This window comes from Corvus kubaryi, unplaced genomic scaffold (assembly GCF_017639235.1).
Source record: "Corvus kubaryi isolate FWS band 111438036 unplaced genomic scaffold, C.kubaryi_AGA036_p1.0 37396, whole genome shotgun sequence".
Classification (NCBI taxonomy): domain Eukaryota; kingdom Metazoa; phylum Chordata; class Aves; order Passeriformes; family Corvidae; genus Corvus; species Corvus kubaryi.
Window position 1 is genome coordinate 24,145,650 of NW_024581135.1, and position 15,060 is coordinate 24,160,709.

At 43.6% G+C, this 15,060-nt stretch overlaps 1 protein-coding gene across 2 annotated transcripts in view; it reads left to right on the forward strand.

Annotated features, from left to right (window-relative positions):
- Window positions 1-15,060, forward strand: part of ITPRID2 (ITPR interacting domain containing 2) — a 40,199-nt gene that overhangs the window by 510 nt on the left and 24,629 nt on the right. The window contains exons 2-9 of one of the 2 annotated variants that reach the window (XM_042040548.1): window positions 77-346; window positions 455-506; window positions 5,150-5,199; window positions 6,041-6,097; window positions 8,689-8,725; window positions 9,978-10,076; window positions 10,530-10,738; window positions 11,536-12,230. In XM_042040548.1, coding sequence (XP_041896482.1) covers window positions 133-346; window positions 455-506; window positions 5,150-5,199; window positions 6,041-6,097; window positions 8,689-8,725; window positions 9,978-10,076; window positions 10,530-10,738; window positions 11,536-12,230 — 1,413 coding nt within the window. In that variant the 5' untranslated portion in view covers window positions 77-132. Of the gene's footprint in view, window positions 1-13; window positions 347-454; window positions 507-5,149; window positions 5,200-6,040; window positions 6,098-8,688; window positions 8,726-9,977; window positions 10,077-10,529; window positions 10,739-11,535; window positions 12,231-15,060 lie in introns of those variants that run through there. The other variant, XM_042040549.1, reaches the window with a different exon arrangement.

Below are 15,060 nucleotides of genomic sequence, written 5' to 3' on the forward strand. Positions count from 1 at the left end.
CCCCCCGGCGGCCCCGCGGCCCCCGGACGGGCGGACGGACAGCCGGACGGACGGCACATCTCCGCTCGCCCGGCAGGCTGGCTCTCTCCGGCTCTCACCCGGCGTGAAGTCCCCGCCGGCGCCGCCGCCCCGATGGAGCAGCCCCCGGCGGCGGAGGAGTGGCAAGGGGCGACCCAGAAGAGGAAGGCCTGGGCCAAGAGCCGCGACTCCTGGCAGGCGTCGGAAGCGGAGGATTTCTCTGCAGCGGCGCTGGCCCGCGGCGAGGAGGAGGAGGAGGAGGAAGAAGAGGAGGAAGAGGAGGAGGAGGATCTTGCCGGCGGAGAGCTGCCGCTGGCCGCAGGAGCAGGTCAGTGCCGGGGGGCGGCAGCCCGCGGGCCACCGGGACCCCCACGGGCCGGCGGGGCGGCCTCGCTGTTACTGACTGTCGGCTTCTCTCTCCTGCGCTGCCCCTCAGGCTGTCACAGCGTTCCCAACGAGAAGATCGCGATATGGCTGAAGGACTGCAGGTGGGTGCTCCCGCCGGCGGGTCGCTGCGGCAGCGGGGCCGGGCATGGCCGCGGAGCGGGGAGCGGAGCGGGCACCGGCGCTGGCACGGCCGCCCCTCGGCGCTGCGCGGGCTGTGCCTCCGGCCGGGCTGCGCCTCCGGCCGCCCGCGCCAGGAGCAGCGCCGCGAGTCCGCATGGCCGCAGGAGTGATGGCACAGTTTAGACTAACCTGATTTATCTGACTTTCTTAATGTCCTCTATCCTTAACTTGAGGTAGGGTACATATATTCTGTCTTTCTATTACTGTTGCAAACTAATATTTGGTGTTTGGAACAGGCTGATGGCATTACTTTTTCTTCATCCTCAGTCACATAGAAGCACAAATGCTACATCAGTAGCAGCTGCTTTTGTCCTGTCTTTTTGTCCATTCAGTCCTAACAACCCTTGGAGGCAGAGTTGATGGGGAGAAGCTAACAATTAGCTTTCCAGTAGCTAACAATGACATTTCAAGACCTCTGCTATTTGATATTTCTGGTTTCTTTCTGCTTTTAAGAGCTGCTATGTTAAGGTGAGAATTTACCACTGAGATTAGGCTGTGCCTCTGTGATCTCTTGATCCAGTAAGCAGCTGACTGAGCCTACTCTGTGAAGTGTGGGTTGTTTTATAGCTATAGGATCCTCCATAGAGTGTTCTTCAGGCTGTGCCTTGGATAGGGTGTTGGCAGCTACAGGCTTGAAATCGTACTAATCCCTAAAATGTAATGTTCAGACCTGACAGACTATCCTTCCAAAATGCCAGAATGGGAGAAGATTTTTCTGACTTTACCTCAAATCTGATGTCCCATTGGTCTGCCAAACTGTGTCCTTAAAAATCAGTATTATGAATTCCGTGCTTTCTTAGAAGTATTTTTTGAGCCAGGAGAGCAAAAAATGTAAGGACTGGAGGGGGAAGAGGCCCTTGGGGGAGATATTCTTCCTAATGCTGCAGTGCCACTCTGTCTAAATCTGCAGGATTTCTGTCTAGAACCTTCCCTGGCCCTGTGGTCTTTACTGTTTCCATACAGAATTTAAGGAATAGCACAACGCTGCAAACTGACAACATGAACATCTAATAGATGGCCAGAAGTCTTGAGTAATAACACAAAGCTTGCAGTTGCATACCCATGCTTTGGTAACTACCTATTGTTAAAACTGGCACCGCACATTTCTGGGGAACGTGTTTGCATCTCTGGCGGTTGATTCCCAAAATACAGGAGTCTTGTTTTACAAATAACAAATGAAGCACAAGTTTACTGTTTTGCTAATACAGAAACACAAATTTAGGTAATGCATGTTTGTGAAACCTGTTGTGCTCCTTCTGCAGAAGTTTTTTAAAGTACAGCTATTTACTACTGTAAATCTTTGCAGAGGAATCTTGTGTTCTCTTCAGATAAATTAAAAAAAAAAAAAAAAAAAAAAGATTTCCTAAACAATGCTGTTCAGACAGGAGTTATTTATTTTGTGCCTAATATATGTGCAAGCAGTTGCTAGCATGTGTAGTAAAGTGATAATTCACTTTGCAGTGTTACAAGTGATTGTATGTATAGAAATCTTGAACTGATTGTCTCTTGATAGCATGTACATAGGAAAAGAGGACAGCATTAACAGAGGACAGAATAGCCCTGCAGATACTACAGTGTTAAAAGAAACAGTTGTGCAATTTACAATTTCTAGGTTGTCCTCCCTAAAACTTATTACTTGTTTAATAATACTGGTTTTGCTGTTGAGCTTTGATTGCTACAAAGTGTGGGCATACACAAACCGAACTTCTGTTTCTGGTTCATGGCACAACCTTATTCTTACAAGCTAGCTCCATAACAAGTTACCATGTAGCCATTACTACATATGAAGTTTCAGTCACTGAAATACAATACTTTCTTTGTTACATGTTTTCTAAAAGCAGTCTTTCACTTTTTGTCTGAGTTTCTGTGTGTGTTTGTAGAATTAGAAGAAAATTGGCACTTTTAAAATCTCATTTTCTGGTTTGAGTTGGCAGCAGCACAAAAAACCTTAATATCAACCCACTGCATAAATAGATCTGCTTATAAGATGTATTCCTTTGTTTGTTTCTAAAAGCATCAATAGTGTTCTAATATGGATAAAAAGAATTACTAGCTGTCCTTTGATACTTATGTTAGTGGTTTGGGGCTCTTATTACTTGGCATCTCTGTTTCACATCTGCTTTGGAGGAGAGGAGGGTTCCTAATATCCCATGTTATGTACCTTGGTAGACAAGGGTTTTGCTGTTTAGGGTTTTTGTAAAGAAACAACTAATAGCAAACCCCAAAAGAAAAAAAGTGAGTATTTATCATACTGTGATAAGAATTATGGGGGCATAAAAAATGTCAGATGTTACTCAGTCTCTGGATCATTCACATTTTGGGAATCGCATGTCTTCGAGAAAGGCCTCTTTTGCTCTCTCCCCAGTACTTTGAAAAGGCATTCTGAAGTAATAAGAAAGCTCATAAAAGTTGAAACACAAGTGTTTGTATTACACTGATAGATAAAAAGAAATTTTTGTCAACTCTTATGATGACGTGTATTATTTTGATTGAATATGTTTAAACTCTGCCAGTAATACAGGGGATGTGGGAGGTATCTAGGAGCCATCTCCTGTAGATGTGCAGGAAGTGAGTTCTTGAAATGCCTCAGAAAGAAGAGATTTTTTGCCTCAAGTTTAAAATAAACATGGCTTCTGCCCAGTTAAGGTTTTAAAAGCTGAGGTTTAAACACTTCCACAGCACAGTGCAAAACCCTTGTCCTATTCCGAAAGACCACCCGAGCACAACTGGTAGCTGAACAAACAAATCTCTGGGATGAGAGGAAGCCTTGAGGCTGCGTATGGCAGGGAGAACCCATCCTGAGGGCACAGCAAGTGGAAGGACCCCCCAGCCCAAACATTCCCAAGTGCACAGGGCTGCTCTGAGACAGAACTGTGGGCCTCACTGGTGCAGAGAGTCAGAGCTATCCATGTCTGAAAGGATTTTTGTGTGGTACTTGTCCAGTGTTTAAACTCATTTTTTTGTCTAGTTCTTAAGAGCAAGTTTTCAAAGGCAGGGAGTGTATGGCAACTGTGTGCAGAAGTGCAGGCAGGGCAGCAAGGGGTGGTTGACAAGGATGCTTTTGTGGTAGCTGCTAATGTGCTGTAGTGGTGACAGACTTAATTTATAAAGGAAAATGCCAGCTTTGGTGGATACTTTTACTGCTTTCTGCCAGTCACTGTGTGCAGCACTGACCTTGGCTGTCAAAGTCAATGCCAGCAAGTTTCTACATCAAAAACATAGAGGCATGGGAGTAGCCACCAGGGAAGGAGAGGGAGAAGGTTGAGAGTGCTCCCATCAGAGCCAGGGAGTAAACAACTAGCATAGTTATTACCTCAGAACATACGGCTTCTTGTAGCGTGACAGGTTTAGACAATATAGCCTAAGATTTTTCAGACTCTGACTGGACAGACACATGGAAATACAGATCTGAGCCTCCGCAGAGTCTGTCCTGTCACCTGAAATATGCTTATGCACCTGGATGCTCCGGCTGTTTGCCTTGGAGTCCCACCGTGGTGGGGCTTTGCTGTGCTTTGCAAAAGGCGTGTTGAAGTGAGCTTGCTCCATATCAGCAGGCTGCATCTGGAGAGAATGAGCTCTTTTCAGAGAGGAAAGAAAAATAAGGTTGTAAAGTGTAAGGTCTGTTAGAAAGCAGATGCAAACTTCCCTTGCTTAATTTGGCCATGGCACCAAAATAAATACTGTATCAGAGCGCTGTTTACTTTCAGGTTTTTGGGCAGGTTTATGTGTTTGTCTAATTAAAAATCCAAATGAAACATACATAATGTAGGTACATAAATCATCTGCTTTCCCCTTCTTTATGAGTATTGTATTTCTGAATTTGTTTTGAGCTTTGAAAGTTAATGCTGTGCTACTTAGAAGTGACAAGGCTTTGGTTAAACATGTCTGAGAGACAAAATGTGGAAACATCTAGCTAGTGTTAACAAATACATTGTGAACCGAGAGTGGGAATGGACTTGTCATTTGTGAGGCTTCTGCTGCTCCTTTCGAGCACCATGAGGTTCGGCAAATCCCCTGCCTTTCAGGCAACAGCAATAGGAGGGATCATCCGAAAGAGAACTAGTGTGAAGAGTCTATAAAGTATCAGAACTGGCAAGTGACAGCTAACATAGCTGTCAAGATTTTTATCTTGATTCTTCCTGATCACCAGATACAAGTTTTCACCCCTCTCTCCAAGAAGTTTTAAAGGTCTAGAAAAATGGCAACAGTTTTTGCTGCATAAATGAGATTGAATTAATCCATTCAAAAACTCAAGCTTGTTTTTTCTGAGTGTTTTGCTGAGAAGTCCATGATTTTCCTCAGCAGGGGCTGCCGCCCTGAAGCTGTTTGAGCTTTGCAGTTATTATGTTTTGTTGTTTTTCTCTGCAAGGTGTATTTGTTTAGAGGGCTGGGGATTGTTTAGGAAGTTACTGCCAGTCGTCAAATGTTTGTGCTTTCTGGGGGTGGAGGGAGGGAAGGAGGGAGGGAGGGACAACTGCTGCTATCACAAGCTTGTTACATGCTGTAAAGAAGGACATGAAGCAGCAAGTTTCTTAAGTAGTGTTAATCTCTTCTGTGGTTTCAGAACGCCTCTGGGAGCCTCCCTGGATGAGCAAAGCAATCCTCTGTTGAAGGGTAAGGAAGGGCTTTACCTACTGAAATCTCTTTTGCTGGAAACTGTTTTCGAGGACATTCATGTGAGACCTCGTCTCTTTAGTAGCAGTACAAACCACAGCTGGGTCAGCATTGCGGAGTTATTCTCACAGCGGAGCACTTGTGCCCGAGAAACTGGAGAAGGGAGGAAAGAACCTGAATAAGTCTTTCTGGAGCTCTTAGGAAGGTCTAAAAAAACCCCAAATATGCAAAACAGGGAGGTGATTTTGTCTCACAGCTCATGAGCATTAGGTAGTCTCTGCCTCTAATAACTGTGGTTGCCACACCTGAAAATTTTACTATCCGAGCAGGTCCGAATACTAAAGTTCAAAGTACAGTGGGAATGTGCAGGTAGTGACAGGGTGAAGAAGAATTACTTGCTGTGCCTGGAGTCTTCACTTCAGCTTCTAATCTGGTACAGGGAGGTGAGAGGGGAATGCCCCAGCTGGACTCAGGCTCTGGATTTCCCTGGTAAGATGTCTGGAGGGTAGATAATGCAGCGGCAGAAGGCGCAGATGTGCTGAGTGGTACCTCCAGGTTCCCACTTGCAGTTAATTTGCTCGCACATTGATGCGGGGGTGTTTCTGAGCACAAAACTAAAGCAGTGTTGCAGTTGTTCTCTTTCAAAATAGTTTTGCTATGTTCTGAAATGTAACTTCTTGCTTCTTAATGCATTTTAACTGCATGAGTAATGCAGGGATTGTAAATAAAGTCTGGTTATTTCTTGTATCAAATGAAGTGTCTTGCTAATATCTTTAGATAAGCTGCTGGAAGGAAACATCAGAGCACTGTAGTTGTTGATCTGCTAACTGTATGTTTTCAGGCATGCTGGTGAGAAATGGAGGAAGTTTTGAAGATGACTTATCCTTGGGAGCCGAAGGTGGGTGTGGCAGATTATGACTCCTTTTCTAGCAAAAAAATAATTATATTCAGTCATCTGATTTTTATTTTGAAGAACGCCATTGGCTAGAAAATCAGGATGAAGCATACAAAAAATGCAGGAAGATTTGCTTTTTGAAATTATTTAGACTACTGCTAGAGTTAAACACTCTGGGTCTCTGACCCAAAGGTCAGAGGCAGCCCTGAATTTGCTTCTGCCCTCTCATTTTCATACCCACAACGAGAGGACAGCCTGGAGCACTTACCAAGGCTGTGAGAAAATCATTTCTCCTACTTGCTCTTCTTGTCCATGGGTTACTCTTGGCAGCCATGCATGTCCCAGTTCCACTGAATCCCTTGGGAGTGGCATGTGCAAGCTTTTGAAAGGAGGAATGAAATTCTGTCAGCCAAGAGGCAAACCCATTAAGGGCTAAGTGCTTTTAAAAGTGAAAGGCACTAAAGCTGAGTAAGTATTTTGGATCAGCCTCTTCTGTTGCTAGCTGCTTGCCTTTTCTTTCTCTTCCCTTTTTTAAGGGGAAGGAGATGTGGCTGTTCCCCATGGACTTTGTAAAAAAGACTTCTAGCCTTTCTGTTGATCATAGCTTAGAGGTAGCTGTAAACAAACTAACAAATGCACTGTGGATTCTGTTCTAACAGCAGCATCTTGTAGTAAAATAGCAAAAAAAAAGTCTCACAAACCAGGTCCTGGGGTTATCTGACAAAACTACTCTCCCAGTTTAGCTTTTAATGTTCTTGAATTACTGCTTTTGCTAAGTGCTAGAGCTGGTGTAGTAGAAAGCCCTTTCCTTCCAAATTAGTCTTGCCAGTAGTGTCAAAGCAGTGGGAGAAGGCCTGGAGGAAGGAAGTATCTTTAATTTTTAAAGATTTAAGACTTCTAGGGAAAAAAGTTTATCTGGTAATGATCTTGATCTGATAATGATAGAAAAGCAGTAAATGAGTGTCCTACTGCAATAGATTAAATAGGATTAAATTTTCCTGTTGACAGTCTTTTCCGCTTGTTACATTGCCTGCAGTACAAAGATTTCGTAGGAAAAGTTTCTTTGTAATGATAATCCAAGGCTCTGAGCATATGACCAAGAATACAAGAATCTGTGCATTTCGGAACATCATGTCACTTTTTTCTTTTCAACTTTTCTCTTTATAATTTCCAAGGACTTCTGTTTTTTATGGGTTTTGAGCATGATATAGCTTGTTCAGATGAAAAGGCCCCAGTACTAGAATTGCTGGTTGATTTTTCTGGGTAAGGATGCGGGTGTTTCTGCTGGGCTTCGCTTCCCATCCAAGAACAAGGGACAACAGAGCTGCTTGGAGCAGTGCTGCGTGCCCTGCCAGACAGACAGCCCCTTTGAGGCTGCTGTGAATGGCCTGCCCTTGTGCAGCCCTGACTGCCTGAGTCCAGATACAAGCCAGAGCCCTGTGTGAATGGTACAGAGGGCATTGGGCAGGGACCTGTAACCCCAGCCCACTGCTGAGCTGGTAAAACCTATGGTTTTGCTGTTCAACTTAGTCACTGGATAATCCTTACAGATAGGCTTACCTTCATATTATAGGCAAGAGTATTAAAAAGAAGAGATGTGGGATCTGTGTTTTGCATACATTCCTTTGCATACATTTCTTTGTGATGCCTCTGAAACCAAGAGAAGCTGTGAGGTTTCCACGTTTTACTGTCGATTGCTGACTTTACTGTGCTGGCACAGTGGGTCGAGATGCAGGGTTTTCCTGGCTGTGTGTGTGCCATCACTTCACTCTTTTCATAGCTGATTCTGAGGGCTGCTGTAACAGACACGTGCTCCTTGCCTGTCTCCTGCAGCAAGTTGTTCATGCTGAGTTGCCTCTTTGGGGAAACCATAATTTAATTCTGAGGTTCAGTTCTGAAAGAATAATGCTGCCTGGGATGTTCCCATGTGATCCAGCTGCAGAAAGTGCTGAGTTCCCTGTCAGCCTGACCAGGTGCTTGGTACCTGGCAGACAGCCTCCCTCCCAAGCCCTCTCAACTCTGAGCATGTCTGCTGGCCCCATCAGCACCAAGGGCTTCACTGAGCTCTTGTCCATGTATTGCACAGCTCAGGCAGCCAGGGCTCTGCCCCACTGTGCTGATGAAAAGATGAACAAATACAGTCTCAGCACCTGGCCATGGGGCCAGCTGCCTTTCTTATATTCTTTGCTTTCTCTACTGGAGCAATCCATGCATTCCTGCTTGTCCTCCTCCCCTTCCCACCTGGGAACAGCCCTGCAGCTGGTAATCATGTCCTCAGTTGCAAAGCAATAAATGGTTTATATAACAATTACCAGCTTATCACAATTTAAATTTTGAGTAATAAGATTAATGACAGTATGTAAACATGTGTCCATGTGAGATTTAATTTTAAACAGAGCTTGATTAAACTAGATCATCTTTATATCAGCCGTATACTAGAAACCCTTGACAATCACATTTATATGGAAAAAGTAAAATCTGATTTATGCAGTACTGCTGGTAAATATGCTCACTGTCTGCTTCTTCATACTGATTGTGGGAAGTGTAGTTACGAAGAGGTTTGGATGTAACTTCTTCTTCTTCTTTCTCTACAGCTAATCATCTACGGAGTGATACCCAAACAGAAACATGGTAAACATCTTTTTTGTGTTTGTTTACTTCAGAGGAATATTTTTCTACTGAAAGGCAGGAGGGAGAATGGGCAGTAGAAGTCATGGGGGCTACCACGGAGCTAAAGCTCTTCTGCTCATGTCTGTTTACAAGAAAGGAAAGGTAAAGATCCAGATAACACAGAGACAGTCATTAGGAGGTGCAGAAAAAACATTCAGATTTTCATTCTTTCAGCAGACCTGACATATATTTTGGAGTATCAGGAGGAAAACAGAGAAATGACAAATCTTAGTAACTTAGCATGATTAACCTTCTTTGCCTCACTGATTACTCACGGTTTCAGAAATTTCAAGGGAAAATTAGTTTTGCCTGTCACAGCAGATGTCTTTTGGGAGTGGGGGAAAAGGACTTTGAGAGAGGAGAGATCGTTAGAGCTTCTAAATAAAATGTGCTAAAACTAAAATGCCACTGAGACTTCAGTGAATACTGCACAGTCCCTGTGGGCAGCATCCTCTCTGCTCCTGAGCTGGGCTCCATAAGTAAATACACACTCTTAGGGGAATCCTCTGCTGCCTTTGGTTTCTTGGTTGCTGTTCTCAGGGGGAATAGTTTGTTCCCCAGGGAGATCAGCAGTAAAAGTATGTTTGAACCCAGGATACCACCTAATGCTCAGGCAGCTTCTCCAGATGCAGGGAAGAAATAGTTTGGGATTGGGAAGGAGACTGGCCAGCAGTGTGGGCTGGAGCTTGTCTTGCTTCATTTCCCCCCACATGGAGCCTCTTCAGCTTCCCCAGCCAGGTCCGGGCAGGTCGCAGTCCTGCGCTGCTGCAGGCGGGTGGCAGCTGGGGCGAGCCGGGTACCCGAGGTGTGGAGAGGGTGGCCTTGCATGGAGGGGTGGTCCTGCTGGAGGAGGCAGCACCCCAGGGAAGGCAGGAAAAGGCAGGGCAAGGACAGCTCACTTGAGGCTGGGCTTCCTTACTGGAGGAGGGTGGGAACAGGGAGGGTGGGGCAGCAAGGGCAGATCAGGGTTTGTTTTCTCGCTCGCATTTGCCTTTAAATTCATACCGTCTGTGTACATTTTTACTGAGGTGGCCCAGGGTTTGCTTTTGTTTCTGTATTTCAATAAATGACATGGCTAATATAAACCAGATAACACTGAAAGGGAAAAGAGAAATTCAGCAGTGCTGGAGGGTCAGCTCCCCAGCAAGGCAGAGAATCAAGTCCCTGAACAGAAGGGGTTTATCGCAGGGGTCCTCTCTGTTTGTGTTGACAGCAATGGTGTACTGGCAAAGGACAAGAGGCTGCAGTTCCATCAGAAGGGGAGAAGTATGAACTCTACCGGCTCCGGAAAAAGCAGCGCAACTGTTTCAAGGTAAAACAGTGCTATGCTTTGAAGGTCTGTTTCTCAGTTAAAGGGACTTGGCTTGTTTTATGTGCATTGTTGCACATAAGAGAAGGGAATTTTCATTTGGTTGCTTGAAAAACTTCTAATTTTTTTTAGTTGTGGTTTTCAGTAAATGCTAACAAATGGACCTAAACATTAAAAATGCATGAAATTTTAATGGCATTTTAAAATTCGAGCTCTGCAGAATAGAACCGATTTTAGAAATCACAGTATTCGATCTGTGATGTGTCTGGGCCAATGGCTCTCATCATGAGTACCAAAACTTTAGATGCAGAGATCTCCACAATTATTTCCAAAAATAGGCTGAGCTGTAGGAGTCAAAAGTTCAATAAACCAAACTGGCTACTGGGCTGAGTTAGCAGCTGGATAGAAGGGTTTTAAAGGAGGCAGGTAGATGGTAAACATCTTTCATTTGTCTAGCGTTTCTGAATTACTGGAGCTTTATGAGGAAGATCCTGAAGAAGTACTCTATAACCTTGGGTTTGGAAGAGATGAACCAGATATTGCTTCAAAAATTCCAGCGAGATTTTTTAATTCGTCATCATTTGCCAGAGGGATAGATATCAAAGTGTTCTTGAATGCCCAAATACAGCGCATGGAAGTGGAAAATCCAAGTTTTGCTTTAACAAGTAAGTATGTTTATGAGTTTATTAACTATGTAAACAACCCCAAAAGAGGTGTGTATCTAATATTCTGGCAAAACTCAGTTACAGCCTAAAGGCCAAATTCCATTCAGAATTCATAATAAAACTCTTGCTTTGTCTTAAATAGGCAAGAGGTGACCACCAGGGTGGTACTCCTTGGGGTGAGTGGAGGGGTTTGTAGTGGGGGAGAGAAATACAAGGCATCCTGTAAGGTATGCTGCCTTCTGGTTTGTATCATTCTCATCTCTTACTCTAATCTTGTCCTCTGTTGCAGCTTTAGAGCACTGAAACAAATAGCAATATCCCTCTGTTTCTGGTGTTCTTCAGTCTGTGGGTGGGATTTTTTTTCTGGGTGGCAGCGACCTATTTTTGTCATTGTTGAAATCTGGGGCAGTATTTCTATTGACTTGGACAGGAGCTTTGTTGGATCTGTAATGAGTCTTGCTGCAATGAGGGCATAGCTGTCCTTTTGTAGTTGCAGATGGAGAGAGCAATGCGAGTAACTCTTTCTAGCATTTTGTAAATAACTTGCATTCACACACATATGCCACTTACATACTTTGGGAGAACTTTGCATGCTGTTCTTGTGCATTTAGTAAAGATTCTTGCAAAGGTGTTTCTTTTTCTCCATAGTACAGTATCACTTTCATGTTACAGGCCGAGGCAGTGTTCATTCAGCCTTAGGGGCCCTTGATAAAAGTAGGAGGAGGTTTGTGGGGCTGGACAGAGGTTATGATCAAAACTGCCTCTTCAGATATGCCTTGTGTTTCGTTCCTGCGCAGGTCGTTTTCGTCAGATTGAAGTGCTTACTACTGTGGCCAATGCTTTTTCTTCTTTGTATTCTCAAGTCTCTGGGACTCCTTTGCAGAAAATTGGTAGTATGAATTCAGTGTCTTCCAGCAAAGAGGCATCCAGCCCTCCCCCTCTGAATCGCAGCAATACAGCCAGTCGGTTAATGAAGACCTTGTCAAAACTCAATCTGTGTGGCACACAGCAAGCTGATGGCAGCAGCTCCTTAAGTCCTTCGCCTGTTGAAAAAGGGAAAAGTCCAGCTGAAGTAGAGAGTGAGGAAAATGATGTGAAAAATGAATCTAAATTGCCAAAATATCCTAAAAAGAAAGACTGTCCCTCTTTTTTGGCTACTGTAAAGGAGGAGATAGGCAGCAGTCAGACAAAGGCTGCGAACACAGACAGACCTGCGCACCCCCCTGCTGTGACTGATGATGCACAAGAGGGTACTGTGCCTCCAGCAGATGGGCAGGGTGGCAGGTTGGCAGGTGCCCAGGATAGACCCTGTGAAGAACCCAGTCTTTTGGACTCGCCGGGCCTCAGCAGCAGTTCCAGTACATCCGACAGCAGTGTCCTGACACAGAGACTGTCCACAGCATCACCAGGTAGAGACCCCTGCGCTCCCCTCGCAAACCCGTCCATAACGAACCTAATGCTGCAGCAGAAGGACTCCTTTGAGATGGAAGAGGTGAGTGAAGATACATGACTTTCTTTGTGCATACAGTTTACATAACTCGCTGTCTGCCAGCAGAGGAATGTCGCCTCCTGTGCAGTTGACAGTGTTTTCTTCAGGAATACTTTAAATTCTCCGAGTGTTGCACTTTCTCAGCAGTTGCAGGCTGCTCTAATTGATCCTCTAAGTGAAATGAACTTGGTGCTGCTGCTGCTGTTATTCCAAAGAGTCAGAGGGAAAGTTCTCATTCTCTTTTTTTAAATCAAATTCAGGTAATTGCAATCACTGGCATAACTCTTAGGAAGTTTTCTCTGTGTAAGTAGATGTAGCTTAGGCTTTGTATGTACTAAAACCTTGGGGGTTTAATTTTTATTTTATTTAAATTGTTAACTAGAAGTCATTACTTTTGTTGCCTAAAAGTAAATTCAGTTTATTAATTGATGTTGATTAAAAATAAATTTGTGAATAAAGCAAGAGTTTCGCTGCATGAAACAGAAGAGGGGCTTTCATGCAGCATGAGGTGCTCATCTTGTACAACTTTTGGTTTTGATAACCTTCTACTGTAAGCAGATTTATTTGTTCTCTGGAAATTAGCATGTTGAAAGTCATTGTGACATGACTTTCGGTGATGGCTCAGCTACAAATTCTGTGCTGTCTTTTAATATCTTCATAAATGCAGATATCCATTTTTATATTGATAATTGTCCCAAAGGATTTTTAATTCCCCGGTTCCTGTGAGTGATTTGTTTATTAGGCTAGTAAACATGCAGCCTACAAATTCAAAAATGCAATTTTTGTATAGACTTGCAGCTTGAATTGTAAGAACTGTCTCAAAATTCTTAAATGAGTAGATGCTTTTGTGGACACATTTTGGTGTGACTGTTAAAAGTTCAGTAGTTAAGTTCTTTTTCTATGTGAAATAGATGTATAAAATGAAGGCTATTGTGATTTCATTGGTGAAATGAAGAAAGCAAGTGAATAGAAAAGCCCCAGCGTTTTACAGCGAATGATGAAGTGATGATTTAGTAGATACTGTGTCTAGTGTCATAGTGTCATGACAAGCTCTTCTAGATCAACTATTGTAGCTGAGGGCACTCTTTAGGCAAAAAAAAGGTAATCAATCCTCTTGTGGTTCCTGCCACTTGTTTATTCCAGTGTGTCCTCACCCACATGTTGTGTGGCCATCTACTGAACCAGAACAAAGGACTGGTCCAGTTGAGGAGGGAAAAAGAAACCCAGTGTATTTCTGATTTATTTCTTTTTCCTGGCTTAGTTTTCAGCCAGATAATTTTCTTGATACAGCTCGTTGTGTAGCTACAAAAGTGTTTATGTTGGCACAATTGGAGGGGACTGAGTAGCAATGCATTTTGCCACATATTTCAGCAGAGAAATACATTTGTGGTACCCTGGGGCAAAACTGAAACAATTAATGTATTTTATATATATCCATATATGTGTGTATGTGTGTATATTAAAAAGAGGAGTGGATTTTTCCTTCAGAGTAAGTTGGACTGTAAAGACTTGCTTAATTCTGTGCAAATGCGATGTGTTTGCGAAGTTTTGGTTGACACATTTCGTGCAGTGATGCCAGGCATAAACACAGCTGTTTGGGCAAGACAGCATATGATGTGGGATGGGATTGTGGTGAATTTTTTGTTGATGCAATATAGTATATACTTATCAACTGCCTACAGATCCCTGGGAGGGAGGGATTCACTTTGTTGAACACATTTCAGAACAATTCCTGGCAGTGTGATTTTATTTTTGTTTGTCTCTAAGCAGGTTGTAATGAACAATAAACAGTATTAGAAACAGTGACAATAACTCCTCCCCCTCTTTTCCTAGCTTGGCTTGGAGTGCATTCTTATGCATAAGAAAGATGACAGATATATCAAGGAAGTTCTTTCCATGCTTATGAATGCCTTGGAGGTTTGCGTGCCCTTCGGAAGTCTGTGGCTGTGAAGATAGCTAGTGTGGGAGTGAGTCAGGGCAGGATTTCCCCCAAACACCCACTCCTGAGGTGGCCAGTGACAGTCCTGAAGGTCATTTACCAGCATGAATATTGGCTGAGGGGATGGGGAAGGAGCTTCTGTTTGCTTGAGGAGCTGCACCGTGCTGTGGACACGGTTGGAACACTGTCTCCCAGCCAAGGACAGGAGGTGGACAGTATTTAAATGAGAAGAGGCTTAGCTGTTGGAAGGCTGCACATTTAGCCATAAGAAACTAGGAGGTTTGAGAGAATCAAGACACCTTTCCTGGAGCTTCCAGTTTTATTAAAGTGTCTGTAAAATTACTTGCTGTTTCTCATTTAAAAAAAAATAAATTTTCCCTAATCTTTAAATTGTGAGCCCCTTCTATGCTCCCCTGCATTTGGATAAAATAAGGATTTACCCCTTTGGTACAGCCTTCATTTCCTAAAGGAACAGAAGCTGCTACGTTTATAATGCAAAAGTAATGCTGCTCGCTTATTAATGGTGGAAAGTTCAGGACGAGTACTCCTCAAAACCCTTGTAACTGAGAAAATGCACCCTTGTGGCTGCTATACACGATATCAATGCAGATAGAACCTCTTCCTTAGCCAAATACTAATTTTGGCTTATCAACATCAGTACCTTTGTTTTTTGATAATTTGATAAAATTAATGATAAGTTGATAAAAAATGGAGATAAATTCATTGCGTGATAATTTTGAAACTGGGTTGGCAGCCCATTAGAGGGAAGAGCTGTGGATAATTGGATTGGGGGGTTATGCATGTAGACTTGCATGTGATCCATTAGTATTTTTTCTGGATCACACAAAAGAGAGAATGTGTTCTTGGTTTTGAACAAAACAAAGGCCTCCCTGT